This window comes from Lycorma delicatula, chromosome 10 (genome assembly GCF_047948215.1).
Source record: "Lycorma delicatula isolate Av1 chromosome 10, ASM4794821v1, whole genome shotgun sequence".
In the NCBI taxonomy this organism is placed as follows: domain Eukaryota; kingdom Metazoa; phylum Arthropoda; class Insecta; order Hemiptera; family Fulgoridae; genus Lycorma; species Lycorma delicatula.
Genome location: NC_134464.1, coordinates 4,197,060 through 4,221,824, shown reverse-complemented (window position 1 = coordinate 4,221,824; position 24,765 = coordinate 4,197,060). Strand labels below are relative to the sequence as shown.

General features: G+C 29.4%; 1 protein-coding gene across 8 annotated transcripts in view; it reads right to left on the bottom strand.

Annotated features, from left to right (window-relative positions):
- The window catches only part of Klc (kinesin light chain), a 394,284-nt gene that overhangs the window by 74,719 nt on the left and 294,800 nt on the right, over positions 1–24,765 (bottom strand). For all 8 annotated transcript variants that reach the window (XM_075377626.1, XM_075377622.1, XM_075377629.1 and 5 more), the window contains 4 exons: positions 9,942–10,170; positions 8,783–8,870; positions 7,215–7,385; positions 2,844–3,048 (listed from right to left, as the gene is read on the bottom strand). In XM_075377626.1, coding sequence (XP_075233741.1) covers positions 2,844–3,048; positions 7,215–7,385; positions 8,783–8,870; positions 9,942–10,170 — 693 coding nt within the window. The remainder of the gene's footprint in view (positions 1–2,843; positions 3,049–7,214; positions 7,386–8,782; positions 8,871–9,941; positions 10,171–24,765) is intronic.

The following is a 24,765-nucleotide window of genomic DNA, read 5'->3' as shown; positions in this document are numbered from 1 at the left end:
CTTAATATGACATGATATTTTTTAAGAGTACTGAGAGATGAGGATTGTAAAATACTTATCGGTACTTTTAGAAGATTCCACCTGCACTACACAGGCATATTGATCCCTTCCTTTTTTCCATTTAGCTTCTGGAACCACCACAAGGTATTACTTCAGAGGATGAATGAGGATGATATGTACGAATGTAAATGATGAGTAGTCTTGTATAGTCTCAAGACACATTTCTCCGACCATAATAATGTTTTATTTTCAAGTTCTGTCTGATCAAAGGTTATTTTCTTTATTTTTTGACTTGCGAGATAAAATGATGCAATAAATACTTCATTTATAAGAACGCATAATAAATATTATCAGACTAAATTGGTTTTGTAACATGTAATTTTAGTTAAATAAGAAAATCTAATGTAAGAGACTTACTTACAAGCTTTCTAAAAAAAATAATCCCAGAAATTTACTGCATAAATTCTTATAAAAACATTTTTCTTAGTTATATAATTCATCAGCTAGAATAATAAATAAGCAGCCATTTAGTTTTTTTAAACAGTCACACACCGAAGAGTAATTTTACATAAAAAATATTTGATTAAAATATTAAGATACTATAAACTTATTTCTGGCCATAAAAATTCTATTCTTTACAAATTAACATATTTAATAGAAAAATGTATAACTAAACTATTACTTGTTACATGAATATGTAATATTATACTATTTTAATACATCATACTATAACATATTATACAGTTACATGAAAAATATCTAAAAAAACAGTATTTGTATGCATTTCTCTTTGTTATTTTTATTTTTAATAATAAACTTTTTAAAATTTCCACTATTGTTCTATAACCTTTTAACTGAAAATTAATAAAATACAAACATTTTACAGAATGGATTCAAAATTTCTTTAACATTGAATTATTTTTAAAAACTAACATGTCTATATGTTACATGGCTATATTTTACATGAATTTTATTGAATAATGTCAACTCGGCTAATTTTTTTCAATTTTTAATAAGAGAAAAAAATAAGAATTTACCTTAAATCTAAATTTTAAAACTAATAAGGATATGGATCAAAATATGTTCTATTAAAACATAAAATATTAATATATAAAATGTGATAATATTTTAATGAAAAAAAAAATTACATATAAAATCATACAAAAAAAAACTTACCTAAATAAAATTATACATGCAATGGGTTTTCATTACACTAGTAAGATCACACATTACTTATTTATTTAGCATAAAAATAAATAAATACATGGAAATTTACAGGGAATGTTACTTAAAAGCTGTAATTTTTTTTCAAAATGATTTTAAATTCAAAATTATTAACTCGCTTATTCAAAGAAAAATAGAAATAGGTTGTGTGTCTTTTCAAGACAAGACATAAAAATTAAAATAAATAATTTCAAACTTAGCAAGTTTAAGGGTATAATAAACGACTATCATTTTAGCTTAGCAATTGTCGATAACATTTGATAATTCTGTTCACAAACATTTGTTATTTATTTTGGGTATAGTGTAGTCCTTCTGATAACCTCATTTATCACTTGCACTAACATCTATTTTATGTGTTTGGTAGGTACACCGGTTTCACTATACCATTACATGTTTTATTATATTTTATTGTAATCCAAATACTTTATAAGAGTGAATGTCAAAAAGAAAACAATAATTGTGTGGAGGAATGCATTAGAGAAATAAAGTTAAGAGCTGCTCTAAAAAAGAATGACTGAATAAATAAATAGAATGAATTTATATTTAGAAAGGGATATAATTCAATAACTAAAAATATTATTTTAACTGAAAAGGTTTTTTGAAAAATAAATTATTCTATTTTCTTTTATTTTCCTTCACCACTAATTTTACTAATAGATTTACCCAAAACGGTAATTGCAAATAAAACTGTATTTCAATAATATCTAATAGGTTTTACCATTTTACAAAATTAAAAAACAGAAATGTTCATACAAATCATTTTACACAGAAATTAAAGGAATATAAACAAAGGATTGCAAAGAAAATTTTACAGTTTTTAGTTATATAATTAATAAAATATGACATCAATGAAATTAATTATAGACATAAGTAAATAACTCAAACAAGTAAACCATTTCTTTGTTAAGCAATATATATTATGAAACAATTTATTTCTTAATATTTATGCACAGCACCTATTAGGAAACATTTTTCAGCTACTAATGTTACATTAATAAATTTAATTATGGAATAAATTTTATGTTAATTATAAAAAGCAATTTACATGAAAAATTAATTTTATTACTAAATTAAAACAAATTTAGGTAGCATAGTTTTAGTTAACATAAAAACCTTTTTTTAATACATAAGTTCAATTTCATACTAAATTTATAAATTTAACCCATCACTTTGAAAAGTCATGTTATTAAACAAATTAAACAAAAATCTTAATAAAATTTTCTAATAAATGAATGTAAGTACTTTGTATATATAAATCATTATACAATACACAAATAAATTTAACAGATCAAATAATTTTATCAGTTTTCAGTTCTTTATAAAGTCCCATCAAATAATACATGAACTTAAATTTGTTCACTAAGAACACAAAAATATACATCGTATAATACAATAAATATGTTTCATTATCACAGTTCATAAAAGTTAATTAAAAAAAGAAAAAAAATTGGAAAACATCCAAAAAACTAGAAATATTTCAATAAAAAAAACAAAATAGACAAACCATCAATAAGACAATCATTATCTAGGTGGGAAGGTAAGAAAAAGTGCGTTGGGATAAAAAAAAGTGACATCTGACATTCATGTAAAGTATTAGAGAACAGTTGTTTGCCACTTACCATCAATAGTTCCAAATTCTCTTTCATGTGCACGTGTCAGGACTTGTTTATATAATATTTCCGCTTCCCTGTATTTTCCTTGTTTTAAATAGCATGATGCAAGATTATTCTTAGTTTTCGCTACGTTCGGATCGTCTGGACCGAGTTTACATTCGTATATTTCCAATGCACGTTGATAGTAACGTTCAACTTCTTCATATTTACCCTGAATAAAATAAAATCATTATCATAACAATTCTTATAATTAAGTAAAATGTACAGGCCATATTTTATCACAAACCAATACAGACAGTACTGAACAAATAATGTTTAAATAGGCAAATCTTAATTATAAGAAAATTTTAGAATCATAACTGTAGATTATAATTATCTATTGAACTCTACTTTGGTCAGTTTGAAAACTAAAACAAAAACAATTTATCATTGAAATTACCAAGTACAGACTTACCAACAGAATTGGGACCAAGTACATACAATAAGATATTCAACTGGCAAATCAAGAAAAACCCAGTAAAGAATGGTAAACCTTTCTTGGCGCTGTCCAAAAAATGTAAAAAATAAATCCTGACCCCGTACGGGAAGACACCCTCCCCGCCACCCCCTCTGTTCCATTATAGGCTTTTCTGGAGGTCTTCTTCGAAACCTTGGCTTTAGAGGTTTAGCGCACTTGGACTTACCCTTTTTTACTTCAGTTTCAGACATTTCCGAAATAATAAACACGACAAAAATAGTAACCTAAACCAATGTTACCAATGTTTGCATACAAACTATAAACATAAACACATAAAAACAATTGGCCAATAACAAGCACATACATCAATGACGTTGACCAATAGCAAGCTACGTACAAATAAAGATGGTTGCTATCAACAACAGCTGCAAAAATAAAATAACAGCTAACTTAAAAATAAATTATTATCAGAAACTGAAGCAACACTAAAGACATTGTAAACAATACAATAAAATTTTATTTCATTTTAAATAAAAATTGAAAATATTATCATACAACTACCTCACATAAGATTTTTAACAACAGCCAAATTTTTGTTTTTAATTCTTAAGTCAGGGTCTCTTGAAAGACCAAAATTTACTCATTTAAAACCATTTAAAAAAAAAATTCCAATGTCATCTACATTATTGTTAGATACAATTTGATTTTCAATCTTGAAAATTATAGTTTATAAAAAAAATTATTTTAAATGTGGATCCAATCCAGCCGCCTCCTTGTTTTTGGGTGCTTAAATTTTTTTGTTGGGTTAATTATTAAGAGTTTTTTCTAAAAAAATTGTAGTTAACTAAAATAAAAAATATATGGATTTAATAATGCTCTCTTGCCCAATGAGTTAAAAGTTAGGCCAAAGCTAGGATAAATATGGGCAAATTTCAATTTTTTGTTCAACAGGTTTTTGATATAAAGGGATCTGGCAAGTCTTAGTGGCCGGTGGTAGGCTGTTCCTTGGGTGGACCTCATGTAGAGTTGTTGACCATATAGAAGTACCCTGATGCTTCAAATATCAAGACTTTGGTCACACAACTCTCAAGATGAAGTTTATGCTTCTCAAGGGTGCAAACAAATTATCAAACAGTCGTAACCCCCATATTAAGTATAAAGGCTGTGTAATCAACTGAGTTCAAGTTCAAATTACCTAGGTGTTTTGTTTGATGACAAGTTGCTGTTTAGCAACCACATTAGGCAAGTAGTGGCAGACGCCATCTCTGTGATGAACAAGCTTAGGAGGATTCCTCGAAAGGATTACGGGCTGTTAGGCCGTCATTTGTACATGGTGTACCGAGGTGTCTTCAAAAGTATGACCTCTTACACAGCGTCCGTTTGGGGGCATAGGTTGGAAAGAAATTGAGAACTTATTCAAAATTTAGGAGTGCTCAGTGCAGAGCCTTAATTGTACGCACTGGTGTTTTTAAAACAACCTCCTACAAAATTATCACTGTATTGAGAAACACTCTCCCAATTGATTTAGTGGTGAAAGTTCAGGTAGCTATGTGGAAAATGCGAAGAGGCAGAGAGGCCGAGGTATTTGGGATGGGATTTTGAGCCAGGCCTGTACCAGAGTGGAATGGTGATCTCAATCCACCAATTCTAAATTTCAAACAGTTGCCTACCTCCCGTCTGCAGAGGAGGCTGTACAGCCTCCCGATGGAAGCATGGCAGCAAGAATGGCTTGTCACAACTAAGGGAAGATCCTTGTATAAGTTTCCACAGGATTTGGAGGAATGGTATGCCTCTCCTTCATTTTTAAGGGTAATGGGAGCCTGAGTGCTTTCCAACCATGTAATAAATTTAAACCAATATTTGTTTTGGTTTCGCCTGGCAGCTGATGAGCTATGCATCTACAGGAAGGTCCAGTTCAACGAAACATGATGTTTGACTGCCCAGCTGTTTGGAGGGGGGGCAGAACTTAGGCCACCTTGGAACTTAGAGGTCAAGGGGAAAATAGGCCACTCACAAGCGGCAAGTCAATATGGTGAGAGCCGCATTATCAGACCATGTGGGAGTTCCTGGATGCCGTTGCTTTGTTCAACAGACATCAGTAGTTTGCCTAAGGGAAAAGACTCCTACCGTGTTGTTGTAGGAAGCTAACTGAGAGATATGGCTGGCTACCACCCAGATTAAGGCTCCAAGCACATTAATGGTGGATAGATATTTGCTGGCATTCAGCGACCTAGGCGTGGCAGTGAATTGCTGTCTTTGACAAGATAAATTTAATTATCGATAGTCATATATGTTTTAGTAGTTGGCGGGGAGCGCCTACCTGTTTTAGTGATATATATCAAGTGGGCGGTGGGACATGCAAGCAAGTGGTGTATGGTACCATGCTTATTCCGCTGACGCTTTTAGATTAGTTCTAGGAGCTAGTTAGGAAACTGGTCACTAAACTGTTTCGAGGCTCAGTAGCTATTTGTGGCACGGTCTTATGCTTTAGGGTGACCGAATGGGGTGGTGGCGGGAGAAATTCTAAGCAAATCAATTCAGGGAAAAACTGTTTATATACATACATACATCTTCCAGAAATTTCTATAACTTCTTTGTTTCTCAGACTAAGGGATTTTGAAACAAATATAAAGGAAGGATGAAATAAGAAATAAACATAAAAGACTAATACAAAAACACAGACAGAAAAAAATCAACAACATTACTAAACAATAGAAAGGGAAAGAACAAAAATTTTTAATTTGTTACAATAATAATATATTGAGAATTACGATGGGCTGATGAGTTCAGGGGGCAAGTGTGGATTTAATGCTCAACAGAAGAGTTGTAAGTACGTTTCTCTTAGCCTTTAAAACTTCAGAATTGACATTTAACTAATAGGAAGTGCTCCTGTTAAGCTGCAAAATTCAACGGAAAGGACGGGCAGCTTATCTGGCGAACTAATAGAACAGATTCTACGAGCAAATTAAGAATGAATCTTTGGAATACAGGATCTGAAACAAAATATAAAATATGAAGTATATGGGAGGGGGAGAGAAAAAAGGCATAGTAAACAGATAAGAAAAGTGCTCGTTTAACTAGGTGAATGAAGGAAATGAATCGTGAAATTTTCTTCACATACAGAGCTGAGTGGAAAGAGTAGAGGATATGACTTAAAAATCTCAACTTTTTAAACTCAAATTCCTTCATGGTTCTTTCTAAACCATTTAAACAGAATATTATAGTACGAACCTCCTACTCGCGCAAAAACATTAAAATCAGTCATCAATATGAATTAAGCTGCCTGCTTTTGCTTTCTCTTCACTTATTAGAAAAAGTACACAGAACATTTTTATACTAAAATTATTTTTCATTTTAATCTCCGGATCCACCATTAGGTATTGCTTTAGAGGATGAGATGGATGATTTGTAGAGTGTGTGAAAATGCCATGCCCAACTGGGATTTGAACCCGGAACTTGTAAAATTTCTTTTGCGCACAGAATCCATTGCATCTGGACCTATCAGTCCCTTGCAAATTAATGTCTGAAGTTATTTGAAATCGAATGTATTAAAAAAAAACCAATGACATAAGTGCCAATCTGTTTATTAATTATATTACTGTTGTAATATTTTATAAATGTATATTTGATTTTTTTTTTATCATTAATTTCATTTACGTATAGGTCATTTCATCTTTCTTTTTAAAATATTTGAACAAATCAATGTAATAAACAACTAAATTAAGTAAACTAATGCATATTGATGCTCAAAATGGGATGAATGTTTACAGAATTTGTTACGAGGTATAAGAGTAAAATAACAAATTAAAAACATGATAACAAATAACAAATATGTTTTATTAATAAATGAGTTTTATGAATATCATTTCTGAATGATTAAAAATAGAGTAAAAAAAAATGAATATTATTTATATGATTACCTGGTTTTGACATAGCAAAGCAAGATTATTAAGTTGTTTTGCCACATCTGGATGATCTTTCCCTAAAACCTTTTCTCTTATTTCAAGGGCACGTTTACACAACGGTTCAGCTTCCTTATATTTACCTCTCTTACCGAACAATACAGCAAGATTGTTCAGCGTTGCAGCAACCTAACATAAAGAAAAAGTCGTTAAACAATAATCTTTAAAACAAATATATCATCAGTTTCTTTACAGAATACTTAAAATAAATTAACACACATCATAATTTTCCAACATCATGGAAAAAGTTTTTATGAAAAACTTTTTTTTAAATGTTAACTTTATATATACATTTATAACATTAATAAGAAAATATAATTAGCATTATATTTTTTTTAAATATAACATTAATAAAACAATATAATTGTAGCATTATCATAAAATAAATAAACAACTGCTACTGCATTTACAGTAGAAGAGCACTAGCATACAGCCTGTCAGACATCTAAATTTTTTGTTGATTTGAACAGATGTGGTTTTAATTTGTTTGAATTCTGGGAGTCTGCTGTACACAAAACAGAACCATATAATGCGCTTAAACATTATCTCAACAAACAAACCAAAAAAAAACACACACAACACTGATATACATTACATAAAGAGTTCAAAATCTTACTGTTCTGTAACATCAGGCACTCACTGATGTGCAAGATATTTTTCTCAAATAATACATTGCAATCAACCAGGTCTTGAGTAAAGTAAATGTCTTCCTCAACACCCCCTACCCTCCAAATAATAGTAAAGTTTCCAATAACATAATCTAAAAACTTGTTTTTTCCAACTGTAGAAGAACAAAAAACTTTTTCTTTATTTATCTAATTCCTTAATGATTTCCTTTCTTTTCTTTTAAATACAGTTACCACACAATTCTATAATAACTTATAAGACATTGACAAGTTCTTTCAGATTATATATTTTAAATAATACATATTTGTTCTTATTATGATGTAAAGTGTTATAAATTTAAAAGCCTTTCATAATCTCACAGGTTTCTGCAAGAGTAAAATAAAAAAGAAACAACATAAAACAGCAGTACTGCTATCAATAAAGGTCATAAAAATGATTGAAAGTGATTGACATAACTAAAGAAAGTTAAGAGGTTTAAAATTATTTCAACTTTTCATTTAAAATATAAAATTACAGTATATATAACAAACAAATACTTTAACACCTTTAGAGTCAGTGATGATTTTAAACAAAATCAATAAAATTTCAGTTATCAGTTGAAACAAATTAAAAACTTTAATAACTTCTATTTCAAGACAAATTTAATTTCGAAAAATGTGTATTCATTTTAGGGATCACAGATTACAAAATCTGGTCATAATAGGTTCATTCAACATTTTTTACTTTATTTATTAATTTTTCATAATGCTTCTAATTTTTGAAATCTTTGGATTTTTTTTTAATCTCTAGAGGAATCTCAATATTAATAATAAAAAAAAATAAGCAAGAATAAAAACTAAAAACTATAAAAATTATATGCACAGTTTTACAAAGAGATACAGAACAACTACTATACTTACAGCAGGATGATTTTCACCAAGAGTCTTCTCTCGAATAGCAAGTGCGTCGTTAAGAAGGTTGGCAGCTTCTTTATATTTATTTTGGTCTCTGAAACAAGCAAAACAGGAAATCAGAATCAACTGTTACTCGGGCCACAAGTAAAGAATGAAAACACAAAATTCAACTATTGTATAGAAAAAAAGGCCTCAATTAAGCAGTTATCTGGCAAGGTTAGAATTTCAAATAATTTAAAACTTTCTTATAACAAGGGAGATGAGCACTCTCATAAGGTATGCAGTTGGGGTGCATAAAGTACCACATTAAGTACGACTCATAAAAACTGTACTTCAAGTCTAATAATAAAACTATAATGCACTCTTAGTTATAATTTTTCAATTTTCCCTAAGCTTTTCCAGTTCACTAAGTAATTATTTTTAACATTTCTTTAAACGTAAATAATCTTTTTTATTCAGCAGTCACAAAACAATGAAAATTATAGCAACATTGCAAAAAAAAGCTTAAAACAATCATAAAAAATAACATGCTGAATAATATAATATAATATTATAAAATAACATAAAATGCCGAATTGCACAGGCAAAACGAGCTTTCAATCAGAAATATAATTTGCTTATATAAAAAATTAATTTAAACATCAGGAAAGCATTTTTGAAAGTATATGTTTGGGGTATAGCTTTATATGAAAGTAAAATCTGGACAATCAGAGTACCTGAGAAGAAAATTATTAGAAACTTTTTGAAATGCGGTGCTATAAGAGAATGTTAAAAATCATGTGGGTGGATAAAGTGACAAATGAAGAGGTATTGTAGCAAATCGATGAAGAAAGAAGCACTTGGAAAATGTAGCTAAAAGAAGAAAGACTTATAGGCCACATCTTAAGCCATCCTGAAATAGTTGCTTTGATATTGGAGGGGCAGGTAGATGGGAAAAATTGTGCAGGCAAGCAATGTTTGGAGTAGCAAAACAAATTTTGGTATACCGAAATGAAACGACTGGCAAACTATAAATATACAGTCCATACATAATGTATCTTGAACTAAACCTACAAAACACAAGTTAAGCAAATTTAATATACTCGTTTACTTATTTTCAAATAGAGTAACATTTTATTCTGTTATATAAAGGTATTAAACTTTAAATTCACAATGAACAATTTACCTATAAACCAAAGCTAATATATTGAGCATAGTAGCAACATCTGGGTGGTCATGGCCGCTAGTCTTTTCAAGATCTTCCAGTGCTTGTTTGCATAATGGGACAGCTACTTCATAACGTCCCTGAGATGCATACTGAATTACAAGGTTGTGCAAAGTACGTAAACGAGCTGGTATTTCGTAACCTGCATTTACTTGTTGCGCAAATTGTGAAGGTGGTGTTGGAGACATTGCTGTAAAAGAAAATTAGATAAATTATAAGTTAATCAATTAAGATAAAAAACTAAATTGAGGGGAAAAATCATATAAAAACTGTAAAAATGGAATATCCAAAACTAGGTTAACAAATGGATTGGAAAAACTGTTTAATACTCTTTATTAAAATTTCAAAATTATATATTATATCCAGAACATATTGCCACTTAATTCTTATACAATACCATCAAAACAACTAATTATCATATAAATCAATATTTAATTTAAGAATCCACTAATCATTTTGAATTCTCAAACCACAGAAAAACATAATGTATTCTTTTTTTCTGACTACACTACATATTTACTTTAATATAATTATACATTATTATTACATTACAAGAATAATGCAAACATGTAAAAAAAATGAATGTTATTGAATGTTCTTCAGTAAATCAAGAGAAAATTGTAATGATTTTGAAAAGCATAAAAAATAGTCACAAAAAATGGTAATATAAAGTTATTTATTAGAAACAAGATATGTTAATCCACAAATTTACTTATGAATAAAATAACTTAAAGGATGACATCAATAGAAATCATACATCACATACAGAAATTTTCCTAAAATCTTTCCTAAATATTCTTTGCAACTTAGACAGCAATCTATAAATAAGAATAAGAATGCATCAATGTTATATGTTTTTCACGTTTATCTGGAATCAAGACATGAGTTAATCATTAAATAATCACAAAATTAATTTATTCTTTGGAGAATAAATTTAAAAAAACAAAAAATTAATACCACCTTCTTCCATTTTAGAGAAGTATACAATATTATTATCCAATTTCTGTTTTTTTTCTTACGCAAGGTTTGTCCAATAAATTTCCAAACCTTTATGGAAATTTCAGCTCACCAGATAGAGCTACTAATGGATTATATATCATGTTACACAATATTGGGAAGCGGCCTACAAGAAACTTCATGTAATGTTTGTTTAGTCATCATGTACACTAATGTCAACAAGTGTTACAGGAGCCTGTTTAATCATATCAAAAATGAGTGATTTTCAAAATCATAAATTTTTGTGAAACAAGTGAAATCCTTTATAGACATTTAAAAAAATAAATATTAGGAAGTGACTATTTAGGCTTGATTCAAATGTACTAGTGATGGGAACATTCCAAAGACAGCTGAATTTCAACCAATGCTGATCCCCATTTAAGCTGACTATTTAATATCCAAAACAGTGGTCAGACACTGTTCACCATGAATTTCTTACACAAGCCAAAATAGTGATTGAGGAATAGTATCTTGAAATCATGAAATGTCTTCATGAGGCTCTCAGAAAAAGGCCTGATGCATGGAGAAAAACAATGAATGCTCCAGTACTGACTGGACCTGAGCACACATCACTGTTAACCATAAATACTTGATGAAATATGAGAGAATAGTTGTTCTGTGACCCACTTTATTGACTGACCTAATCTTAATCTAGCACAATTCCTACATTAAAAATGTTGAAACCTGCCACACTGAGTCGACTTACTTGATAAATGAAAATTCACTTGTAAAACTGCACATTCAGAAATTGTTTAAAGAAATTTTGTGAGCTGTGCATTTAACGCGATGAGAACTACTTTTAAAGTGACAATCCTAATGATTTCTTCAATAAGAGGAAGATTTTTTAATTAATTCATAAATTTACCGAATAAATCGTACAAATGATGTCTATTGTTTTGTATAGGTGTCATAACATATTCGCCTATAAAAAATATAATACTTTCACAGACAAATGATAAAACACAAGTTGTGCGCTCAATATGGAAAAAGTAGTGTGGGTTTAAAAAATTAAAAATTTAGAAAAAGAAATCTTTTTCTAAATTTTAAGATCTTAAAATTTAGAAACCTAGATAGGGTTTAGGTTTACAACAGGTTGTAAGGTCTCTGAACTTTACAACAGGTTGTAAGGTCTCTGAAGGCCTCACTACAGTTTCATACTGTAGACTAAACATTCCTGAAGAAATACCAATAAAATGAATATAATTATTAAAAAAAAAAATGCTAACATGGAAATAAAAATCCAGTTAAAGTAAATGTATTGCTAATTTGAGGAATTTTTCAGCTCACATAAAAACAGTTGAAACTAAAATAACAGTTGATTGGCAGTAATTTTAACCAAGCAACGCAAGAGACGAGGTAATGCTACTTACAACTGTCATAATTGTTGACAAATGTTTCTAGTAAATGCAATATGATAAAATTATTTTGAAAATTATTTCTATATGAATGTTAGTGAAAGTAAAAATAATATTTGTTCTATATTAAATAATGATAGGAGAAAGCATTAATGAAGATTTCTAACAAAATCGATGATAGTGGTTACAAGTCTTATGATCAAGCAGCTAAAAAATAATACATTAAATTTCTATAAGCATTAAATTTGTATAAACAGTTGAACCTCTACATAAAAAACCTCGATATTATGAAAACCTTGATTTTACCAGTTTATTTTAATACAACTATGTACAAAAATTTACCTCTTTAATGTATTCATACCTTTATATAACAAAATGGTGACAAACTGCATATTAACATAATAATACAGTATGTAGTAACATACAGCAATATTTAGAAAATGTTTTTTTAAAAATAATGACATTAAATTTAGAAGTTATACCTAAATTTAATTTAGGAGTTATTTATGAGGTTGTTATTCTTTTGATTTCTGTACCTAAATTGTACCTGTATACAATCACAAAGTACTCTTGACAACAGTCAAGACAGTAATGGGAGACTTCTCTCAAAATTTTCCTTTTGTGATACAGGATGAAGTCGTCATATCACTGGTAAAAAACTTATGCCACAGTGCATCCATTTCTCATAAATTTTCAAAAAGAAGGAAAATTACAAAGCTAATGTGTGATTAGAAAGTAATTGAAGAAGAATAGTATAAGGTTCTTCTGCTTCCAAAAGAAAGCTATAAAATAAAGAAAAAAACACTGTTACCACAAGCTGAACAATTTTTTTATTTTTCTGATGGCTCCTCAGCCCGGTATAAAAAAATTTCATAAATTTGTGCTACCATCAAGATTTTGAAATCGCAGCTGAATGGCATCTTTTTGCCTCATACCATGGAAAAAGACCATGTGACTAAAAGCAAACCTTCAAAGAACAGTCAACAATCAAATTGTTACACCTTTTGAAATGTACAATTAGTACAGACAATATTAAAAATATAAATTTATTTTCTGCTCTAATAAAGATGTTCAAGAGACTGAAGAATACCTCAGTTCTCGTTAACAGGTAATCACAACAGTCCCAGAACCTTTCACAAGAAACAAGAACAAGAACCTTTCACAGTTATGTTCCAACAAGTCAGAAATTTATTCTGAAAGCCCGGGTGACCTCTGAATCAGAAACATTTATGTTAGTATCTGTACACAAGGACATTAGTGTTTCTGACTGCTTTATAGATTTACGAAAGCCAAAATAATAAAAATTATGTCTGCTGCATATATGATAGCAAGTGGTGGTTAGGCAAAGTCATTGAAGCCAAAATACATGAAAATGAAGAGGAATATTGAATACATTTTTCCATCCGCAGGGTCCTGGTACTTCATTCAAGAAATCATTGAAAGATAATCAAACACGGGTTCAACTGGATCATATTTTGAAGATTCTCACACCTTCAGAGCTTTTTCTATCAAATAATGGAAGTGGACACAACATTATATCAAAGATGAATGAGGACTTATCAGTTCTACTCAATAAATAAATGGCAGGAGCACTAAATTATGTTGTTTGTTATTAAAAAGTGCAAGATTTATTCATAACTTCCATTAGCAGGAGTAAAATAAGGTAAAAGTGAATTGAACAACTTGTATTTGAATTGTTTATCATTTTATAATTATTTTTATTATTCTGTAATTGATTATTTATCATTTTGTAATTGACTATTTATTAATTACCATTTTAATCATTCTAATGAGTTTAGTTGTAATTTTTGTAATCTGAAAAAATACATAACATCAGTATTTTTGGATACATTGTTTACGGTTAGAAGGAATGGTGTTTTTAGCAGTTTTGTTGGCTTCATTACTCATTAATCCTTTGAGTAACAAAATAAATATTATATGGTTTTAAGTACATAAAAAGTATAGTAAAGTATAAAAAGTAATTACTGCTGTAAACATTTCAGATATTTGCCACCTGTCCCATGTGTGGTATTTGGACCCCAAAAATGTACATTTTCAAAATCTTTGGTGGCAATTTTTTTTTTAATAAAGGATATTCGATAACAGTCAAATTTTTTTTATAAGTACTACTACTACTATCTAAGAATTAAAAGGTAAAACACAGGCCTGTTACCCTAAGCCCTTCATTATTAATTTTGCCCAAAATTTGAAAAAAAAAAATCAATTTATGATTTTTTTTGTTGAAAACATTACAAGATTTTGCATTTACATTACAGTAAACATTACAAGATTTGCTTATGTAACAAAATGATTTTTGAGTACACTAAGACGAAGTTACACCCCTTTATCCTTTCCAAAAAGCCCTTTTTAACCTTTTGTACAATGTAAAATAAGAATGCTACAGCTCATGGAAAGTGATGAAAATGGCTGTTTTTACCCGCTAGTGTGTTAGAAAATAATCTATACACACGAAAAACTTTTTTTTAGATATAAAAAAATATTTTTTGGCCATTACAAGGAGGGTACTTATCATATGCCAAATATCATCAAAATCAAAAATAGTGACGCACTGATCATTTGTTGAATTAATATGGAATACCCCAGTTTTTAATCCAAAATATTATCTAAAAATTTACAAACATATAATTTTGCTCAAGTAAGACACTTCTATATGGACAGAGGGACAGCAATTATATTTATTTTAAATAACCAAGAATGTTAAGTCAACAAAGATAATTAAAATATAGCGTTATAGCATAAATAAGCTGAAAATGACAACTTTTTCTTATAAAATTTAAAAAATCATTTACTATAATATTCCTAGTGCACTTTCTTTATATACAACTTATTAAGCTGTATTATAAGAATTGTAATTAGTTTATAAGTATTGTTATAATTAATTACAAGAAATATTATAGTTTTATTTTATTATATTTTTAGTTAAGTTTAAAAAAATTATAATACAAGTAAGCGCTTAAATTGCATTCAATAAAATATAACTAATTAGTTCAGTAAATTTTAACTATTCTTATTAAATCAGATTTAAGTAATAATATGCGTGAAATGCAATGGAGTCTACAAAAGTCTGTAAAAGTAACACAGGAATTTAAAAAAGAAATACGTCCATCTCACTAGGGTGAAATTTTTTTAAAAATTTATACTTAACTGTATATATAGTAGCCTAAATCATTTCTGTTGATTTTGCACAATATCTCATCAGTGGATTTAGCCAAAACATTTGGTTACGTTTTTATTTTATTTTACGCAATTATTTTATTTAATAGTGTGATAAGGCTTTAAAATTTCTTCAACATTTTCAGGCACAGATAGCAACATACTCTTCCAAAACATCCAAAAAATCTCTATTCAGCCAAAAAATTAAAAACAGGCCTATAATTTTCATAGATTTACAATCACATTAGATAATGTAGAAAAAGTGCAAGTAAGATATCAAGCTAAAAGTATTTATAACATTTTATTGTACTTTTACAATAAAGTGGTGATGGTAATAAAAATACAGAAATAAAAAGTTAGTGTTGTTCTTTTTATCCCATTATGTTCAATATTAAATGTTCTGTAATCTATAACTAAATCAAAATTACTGCATAATATGAGTATGAGGCACATTCAGGAAGTAAGTTCAATTAAATGTAGACTCCCACTTTGGTCGTCATTGTATTCTTACCTCCTTCATATATTAATTTGCTACAGATACCGCTACAACACAAGTTTTTTTTAATAAATTTTAAATATTTAAGATAATTCAAGCATCCACCAATAAATACAATCTGCTACTGGTTTTACAAATTGCAGCAAATGTGAAATCAACATAGGCTCAATGAATGATTAATGAAATTTACATTAAAAATGCAATACACGAAGGAAATGATGAAAAAAAAACAAAAAATGGCAACGTTCAGTTGACATTTTAGCTCTACAATTCTTGGACACATGTTAACGATCAAACCCAAAGCTCATTACATCATTTGACTCAAAACAAAATAGGTCATCACTCTTACAATCCATATTTAGCACAAAGTGATTCTCACTAAATTTCTATGTATAAAGTGGCTCCTTACGGTTGATGCTATGATTACAATGAAGATATCGAGATATATATGCAGGAATTTTTACAGATAGCATCATTTTGTTTGAAGAGATTGGTTCTGCACTACGACATCTTAATTTTGATGAATACTAAACTGAAGAAAATTTAAGGTATGACCCTTTTCTAATATTAACAAAGTGATTTTTACATGTATTATCTTTTTTTTAATAGCCTAAAGTACTTACTTTCTGAACATGCCTCATTAAGTAACTACACAGTTGAACTCGGAATCTTTCATGCATGTTTCAACCTACTGATTGCAAGTTTTTTTCTTGATCCCCCTCTGAGTCAAAATGTGCAATCAATAAAAAAAAATTTACAAAACATTACTTTCAGTGTTTTCAAGCATAAGTAGTGTGCATTTTAGAAGAAAAAAAACAGCAAAAGTAATCATTTCTTTTATTTTGATCTTTACCTGAATAATGCACATACTTTACACACAGATGTGATCAATTTAACAAAATAATTTGTATATATGACATAAACCAGTAATTTAATGACATGTTGCTGTGTTTAATATAAAATTTACATTATGTATTTACTTTATTAACCAAAATATTTTTATTTTACTATTTTCATTATAAAAAAAATAAAACGGTATCAAAATCCACTATAAAAAAACTAATAACAACTCAACAGTAAAAAAGCATAAAACTCAAATTACAAAGTGAAAGCATAATCATTTAATGCACAAATAGTATAATATAATTATCTCATTAAAAACCATTCTACTACTTTCGTTTTATTACTGCATATTATTGTATAATTTGTAATGCAAATTAAGTCGTCAAGTGCTTAATAGGTGCAAATAATATTAATCAGTTACATTGAATATATGAAATCATCCCATTATGATATCATTAAAAGTGGAGATTATTTCACTATCTATAGGCACATATTTAACAACATTATTATCATCTTATCATCATCACCATCATTATAATATACAAAATTACTGAATACAGTACCTTGGAATCATTTACAATCTATTTTTTCCATTCACTTAGAAAGCCAAGTAGACTTACAAAAAACTTCTGTCCATACATATGTATGGACACATTTTTTACTTGTAATTATAATTCTAAATTCCTATGAAAGACAAGAGTTTCTACATTTAATGCAAAATGAATTAATAAACTTTTTAGCTTTATAACTTAAAATAACTGATAAAATTATACATGTCACTAAAGCTATATTTAACCAAAAAGTTGACTCTGTTAAATGCTATTGCTCAACATGTTAATGTGTTTTAATATTTTAAGTCATGAATATATATATTTATTTAAATTAATCTTTATATATTTATATATATTTTTTTTTTACAGTACACACCAAAAAGCATCAGCAAACAAGGATGAAATCTAATAGATATAAGCACTAAGCACCAGCAAAACATAGAGAAAGACTAATAACATCCATGAACTGAACTGTTTGTAAAAAGTAACAGAGTTTAGTTCAGTAGAACACCTACCTATAAAAAATAAATATGAAAAAACTTTCTTTTTAAGTTACAGTTTTCTTACGAACTACTAATTAAATAAAAACACTGGGTGTAATACTGTGGTTTTTACAAACTAAAATATCAGTAGTATATCATATATTCAAGATCATGGCAAATTTAAAAATTTTGTCCACCGATCAAAATCTTACTTTAAGAAACTGACACAAGTACTAATTCAGATATCTTGACATGAACCCTAACAGATTAACAAATAGGTTATTTTATCCTGCTTGTATAATATTTCTAGCAACAACTTTATAAGAAAAATAATACGCTGAGATAAAATAAATAACGCCACTTATACGTTCAAGAACAGTACATAACAAATGGACTTAGCAGACAGAATAGTTCTATTTCTGACGCATACTTGACATGATAATAAATGGCATTAAAACCCCATCATTAAGAGCTGTCATTAAATCAGATAGGTGAGCATAATGTAACATCATTCTTGAAAAAGCGGGATTTCAAGCAAAGTATAACCCAAAAACTGGTGCAAAGATACAAAATTTTGCAAGATTTTGACCAAGTGCAAAACTGATAGAACAGACAGCACAGAGGTACAGCAGGACAATCCTTTCCCATCTACTATGAAAGGGATGTCATGATTTCTGATGTTATCAATTGACTAATAACATTAAATGTTAGGAATAAATGCAATACATATAATTTATGTAAGCAACCTCACAATATACTTTAAAGGAAAAAATAGCCTCTCCAAATTAAACAACAAAAAAACAACCTAATTTCCAAGTGTTATACAACCGGTTATATTATAAATATTATAAAAGGCAAACGGCAATACTTGGAAGCAGTGTAATTAGTAACAAACTAGACAATATATTAACAGAAAATTAAAATATTTGTTTGTCAGTATGTCTACAAGTCTGTAACTTTTTAAGTTTTAATTTGCCACTGTACCAGAGACAAAACCTACCAAGAAAATTAAATTACAAAACTCCACTGAAGTCGATGTCATAAAAAGAGCAGGATAAATGATTGGATTACAACAGCTCCAGGGAAGCACTGATATCAATCCAGTTTTAGTGTAACCATACAATAGCAGTATACACTAGTTGGCCGATTAATTTGCATATTTAACTGACAAATTCTATACTAAATAGGGTTAGGTAAGGACAAAGATCCAGTGCTTTCAAACTGGATCTTTTTTGCAAAAAGAAGTAAATTCTGACAATAAAACCCAGGTACCCTGAGTAGGGGGTTGGCAATAATGTCAATAGCTCCAGAATAAAGACAATAGCCTTGGTAGGGTGGATTTTCAGAATCTAGACCGGAAGGAGGCCAAACCTTGAAATTGGCATTACAAGTTTCACAATAAATTTTGCTTAAGTAGCCAAATATATATCATCAAGGTTAAAAAGTTGAATAATAAAACCGTAAATAAAAATTTGGACATCACATTCAACTTTCAATTAAATACATTTTCACGATTCATAAGTTCAGATTTAAGTCTGGATTACTGCAATTTTCCCACTATATAAAAAATTCACATTTATTAACAAACACCCATCAAAGAACCACACAACAAATCTAAACACTCTTCTTAAAATTTTCTGAGCAATGAAGTAAGTAAAGATATATTTTACACTTTTAATTTTCTTAATTTACAGAACCATACACAATAATTTTCTTTACATTCATGCTTGTTTGTGTTCATTTGGTGTGAACTCTTTTATAGAAAAAATTCTATTTGTTATAAACAATTTTTATTCATACTTTCACAAATGAGATACAATATAAACAATAATAAACTATAATAAAATTTAATTGTCTACATCTTAAGTTAATGACTACAGCGCTTCAAAGAATTTGGAATTAAATGCTATATTTGAAGCCAGCAAATTTATCAAATATTTTATTTAAAGGAAGCTATTAATCTTATAGCAAGAAATGGAAACATAATAAAATTCAAAATACTTTAAAAGTGCAATTCGCTTTAGTAAATACACTACACGTGAGATGTGATTATAAAGCGATCAGAATATCATCACTTAAAACTATTCAGGTAATTATACCATAAAAACTTAGAGAACTCCATTATAGTAAAGCATTTCAAGCAAAAAAACAATGAACTCAAGATTTTGTATATTCTGAAATGTCCTGCATTGAAATAATTACGTTTCTTGAAGAACTAAAATATAAGACTTTGCCTTGAATTAAGCTTATTTAAAAATAATTACGCGATAATAAATTTTTAAACCAGTTTATTATTATGCTATGAACACTGACATGATAAATAACAGGAATTTTGAAGGTAAATTTTCTCCGCTACAAATATATAATGCAATGCTTAGTTAAGAATAAATACTTTTAGGAGACAAGGAAGCCAATACAATGTTTCTTAATAAAAACAAAAATTCAAGCAACTGTTCTACAAGAGTATGGATAATGTATAACATACAGCTTTTTCTCAAAATTCAATCATATAAGGTCTGTAAATAAAGTAATGAGATGGTTCAGAAAAACGTTTTATTTACAATCCAATTATACATGGAATCTATCACCTTTGAAATAATTCGCTTGGGAAGCCACGAAATGCTTCAAACAGTTTTCCTACACTTCATAGCAGTGCTGGAACTCGGAAACCGGAATATCCTTCAGACGGTTGGTTACATTTTTTTAATGTTTTCTACTATTCCAAAATAGTGTCCTTTGAGATGATTTTTTTAAAGTCGGGAACATGAGAAAGTCACAGGGACTCAGGTCAGGTGAATACGGTGGTTGAAGAACTACAGGAATGTTTTTCTTTGCCGAAAACTCATTAATTGAGAGTGCAGTGTGACAAGGTGCATTGTCATAATGCAGCATCCGTTATCTTTGATGGCTGGTCTCACACGGCCAACTCTCATCCACAGTCTTTCAAGAATTTCTTGGTAAACAAATATGTTTACCATATGTTTACAGTGTTTGATTTACAGTGTGTCCTGTAGGCAAAAACTCCTTATGGACAATGCCATTACTATTGAAGAAATAGTATGGTTTTGATTTTTGATTTGCCCATTTTTGCTTTTTTGGAATGTGGTGAGTTTGAAGTGTGCCGCCACTCCTTGCTCTGGCGTTTTGTTTCTAGGTCGTTCTCAAATATCCAAGATTCATCACCAGTAATAACATTTTTTAGAAAGTCAAGATGTTTCAATTCACTCTAGATCGCAGCACACTTTCACCCTGTTATTTTTCAGTTCAACAGTGAGATTTTTGGGACCAATTTTGCAAAAACTTTTTCATATCTAATTTATCTGTCAAAATTTGATGGCCTGTAGTATGGTTCAAATTCAATTGTTCTGTAATCATTCTGATAGTTAATCACCCGGTCGTACTGTATCAAGTCTGATTCACCCAACATTGTCATCACTTTTTGATGTTAACGGTCTTCCAGAGTGTGGATTTCTGCAACTGATTCCCAGCCATCTGAAAATGTTTTAAACCAGCTAAAAACTTGGGCTCGTGACAGTGTCATCTCCATATGCCCTTTTCAGTTTTGAAAAAGTTTCAGTAGCATTCTCACAGATTTTAACACAAAACTTGATCGCACAACGTTGCTCGTAATTAATATCATTCGTTTTTGTAACGCACAACAAAGACTCGAAATATTAATACCTAATATAAATCAGCTGTTCATAAAACCATATGTTTACTAGTAACTTTACGGTGTTGCTACTTTGCTTTTGCAAAGCTCATTCATTTTTAAAACGTACAACAAAAATTCATCTGACAAAAAGTTTGTTTACGTCTCACATGGCAACAATAGACTAAAAATACTAATACCTAATATAAGTCAGCTGTTCATATAACCATATGTTTACTAGTAACTTTACAGTATTATCTTATTACTTTATTTACAGATCTTGTACAATCTTGTAACAGAATATGAGACAAAGTCCTTTAGCTTATCTTACTCTGCAGAACTTTCTCTCAAAACATGCCAAAACTTATCACTCTTAAAAATCAAGAACCTAAAATGGTAAATCAATTACCTAAGGGTAATTTTTTACTATTAAGTGGAAGGCTTCATTATTAGGTACAAAAAACCTTTGATTTTACCATATTTCTTTAATCTTAAAACACCACTTTGCTCAGTTTAATTAAGATGTAAAGTCATCTAAAAATTCTTCTGAAAAACAACATACAACTAAGATTTTTATAAAAAAAAAATCTAAAAGCAAGAACCAGTTTGAACCACAATATAGTACAGCAACAATTCTCAACCTGGGGTTTGCAAAATTAGCCTACAACTCTGCACGTAAACAATAATGAAATAATTTTATGAGAAAAAAAATTATTTATTATAAACATTTTACTTGCATTTATAATTACACATGTAAAGAAAATAAATTAATGATAATTGCATTTATTTTTCATTTAAAAGTTTCTCCATATGCAGATCTATGTTAGAAATACACAAAAGCAGATTGTTTTCAAATGATAAAAGATTTCCTATATTTAGTTTTTAGTGCAACCACAGACAAAAAACCTTTTTCACACAGGTTAAGATGTGGCGCGAAAGGAATTAATATTTTCAATGCTTCTGAGACTAAATTTCCATATTCACTTCGATGCGCAAACGTATCTAAATCATCAGATGTGAATTGTAGTTGTAATGTTTTATCGGCAGACATTTCGATGAGCTGCTCGTGATGTCAAACTGGTGACTAAGCAGCTACAACAAAATTTTCACTAAATGGATTTTCAGTACCCATCTCTCTCAAAAATCATTTTTATCTTTTGGAAAATACTCCGCCAACCGAATCTTTAGCTCATGTAAATGCATCTTCATGCTATTCAAACTGCGGTGAATAATAGTGTCTTCATCCAAACTTTTTCACAATATAATTGTAAGCGAGTGAAAACATATAAAAATGTTTGCTTTGAAGGCAAATAATCCAGATATCAAGCTTCTTAATGAAAGCATGAACTATCTGTCGTTAATAAAATGTTTTTATCATGTCCTTGTAAAGGCTCATTCAAGTCGTTTAAGTGTGAAAATATGTCAATCAGCTAAGTAAGCCAACAACAAACGTATACTCATTATTCTGTAAAAACTTTGGGAAGTTTGTTTACCCTGGAAAAATATTAATTAAATTATAAATATTATTATAACCATCTGACGCCTGTATGGAAAAGAAGACATCTTTTCTTTTTGCCCATTTCATCACATAGTTTAGAAAACAGCCTATTCTGTAATGTAAGTTTTAATCAAATTAATCATTTTTACAGCTTTACAAAGAATTTTTTTGAAATTTTCCGGCATATTTTTTGTGGCAAGAGCATGTCTATGAAGGAAGCAGTGTATCCACTCTGTCCTTCATATAATAATCTTTAAATTTTTTCAGAAATCTGTTCTTTCCTGTTATTGTCTTTGCACCATCACTACATACTGCAGTACATATTGTCCAATCTATGTTACAGTTTTAAGTAGCTTCATTAAAAACATCAAATAAACATTGTCTTGTTACATGACCAAATACTGATTTGTAAAACATTTTTTTATTGATCTGTCCCTACTGCATTCATATCTTGCAAAACATAAGAACTGAGTTCTTATGTTTTGCCACATCTGTTGATTCATCAAATTAATACAAAAAAATTCACTTGCTGGATTATCTGATCGCGAACACTTGATGCAATGTCATCGATTTGCCTTGATACTGTGTCATTAAAAAGAGGAATTTTTTTCAATTTTTTTGCTTCTTGCACTACCTATTAAAACACTCACCATATCAATTACAGCAAGCAATATGAAGTTTTCTGAGACTGTAGGGGATTTGGAGATCTTAGCTATTCTTAATGCTATGAGATAAGATAAGTGTACTTTTATCAATATAGTTTGATTTACAAATAGAAGCTTGGTGAACTCTCAAAATATATAATTTTCTTTCAAAAAATTCCAAGGGTTTGCTTTTACAATTCAGACGTTTAGTTTCAATTAACAACCACTACGGTTGTTAAGAGGGTTTTAATTAATCACACATCTCAGAAGTGGTCGACTTGAGAGTACACTTCAATTACATTCATACATATCACCCTCTGAAATAATACTTTACAGAGGTTCCAGAGAAATAAAAGAAAAGAAGATGTTTAGCTTCCTAGTGTCAGATTAATTTTGATAGCTTCAGGCTTTTATCGTGGAGGATAACTTTATCCGTTTTGCATAAGAATCTAATTGAAAAAAAAAAACAGGTATAAAAAAATCATTTGACCGTGCACTAAAAAGTTTTTATGAAACTATGCTTTTAAAAGCTTAAATAAAAGCACCCAGATGCATGTTTCGCATATGAAATTTAACTGACATTCTACATTCCATTAAGTCTCTTTTATTCTTTACACGACATGTTCAAAGTATCATACCAATGTTTGAACATGTTGCTCTCACAGTGAATATTATGCAAGCATACCCAAATTACAAGGAGCATGCACACATCCCGTTGGAACCTGTAAATTGCTCATGTTTGTACTCTTCATACATGCATGTTCATACCAGTCACTATCAACGCAACTAAATAGTTTTAACTAGCTTTCATTGATATGTGGGTGTGGAGTTTCAACTTTTCAGGGTGTCAAGTTTTACTAGATCGTGGATACCGGTGTTCTTTGGTGGTTGGGTTTCAATTAACCACACATCTCAGGAATGGTCGAACTGAGAATGTACAAGACTACACTCATACATATCATCCTCTGAAGTATTATCTGAACGGTAATTACCGGAGGCTAAACAGGAAAAAGAAAGGAAAGGAAAGGGTGTGGAGTTAAAAAGGGTTCAGAATCACTGCTATACAGTTACTATACTGATATAAAATTACTATACAA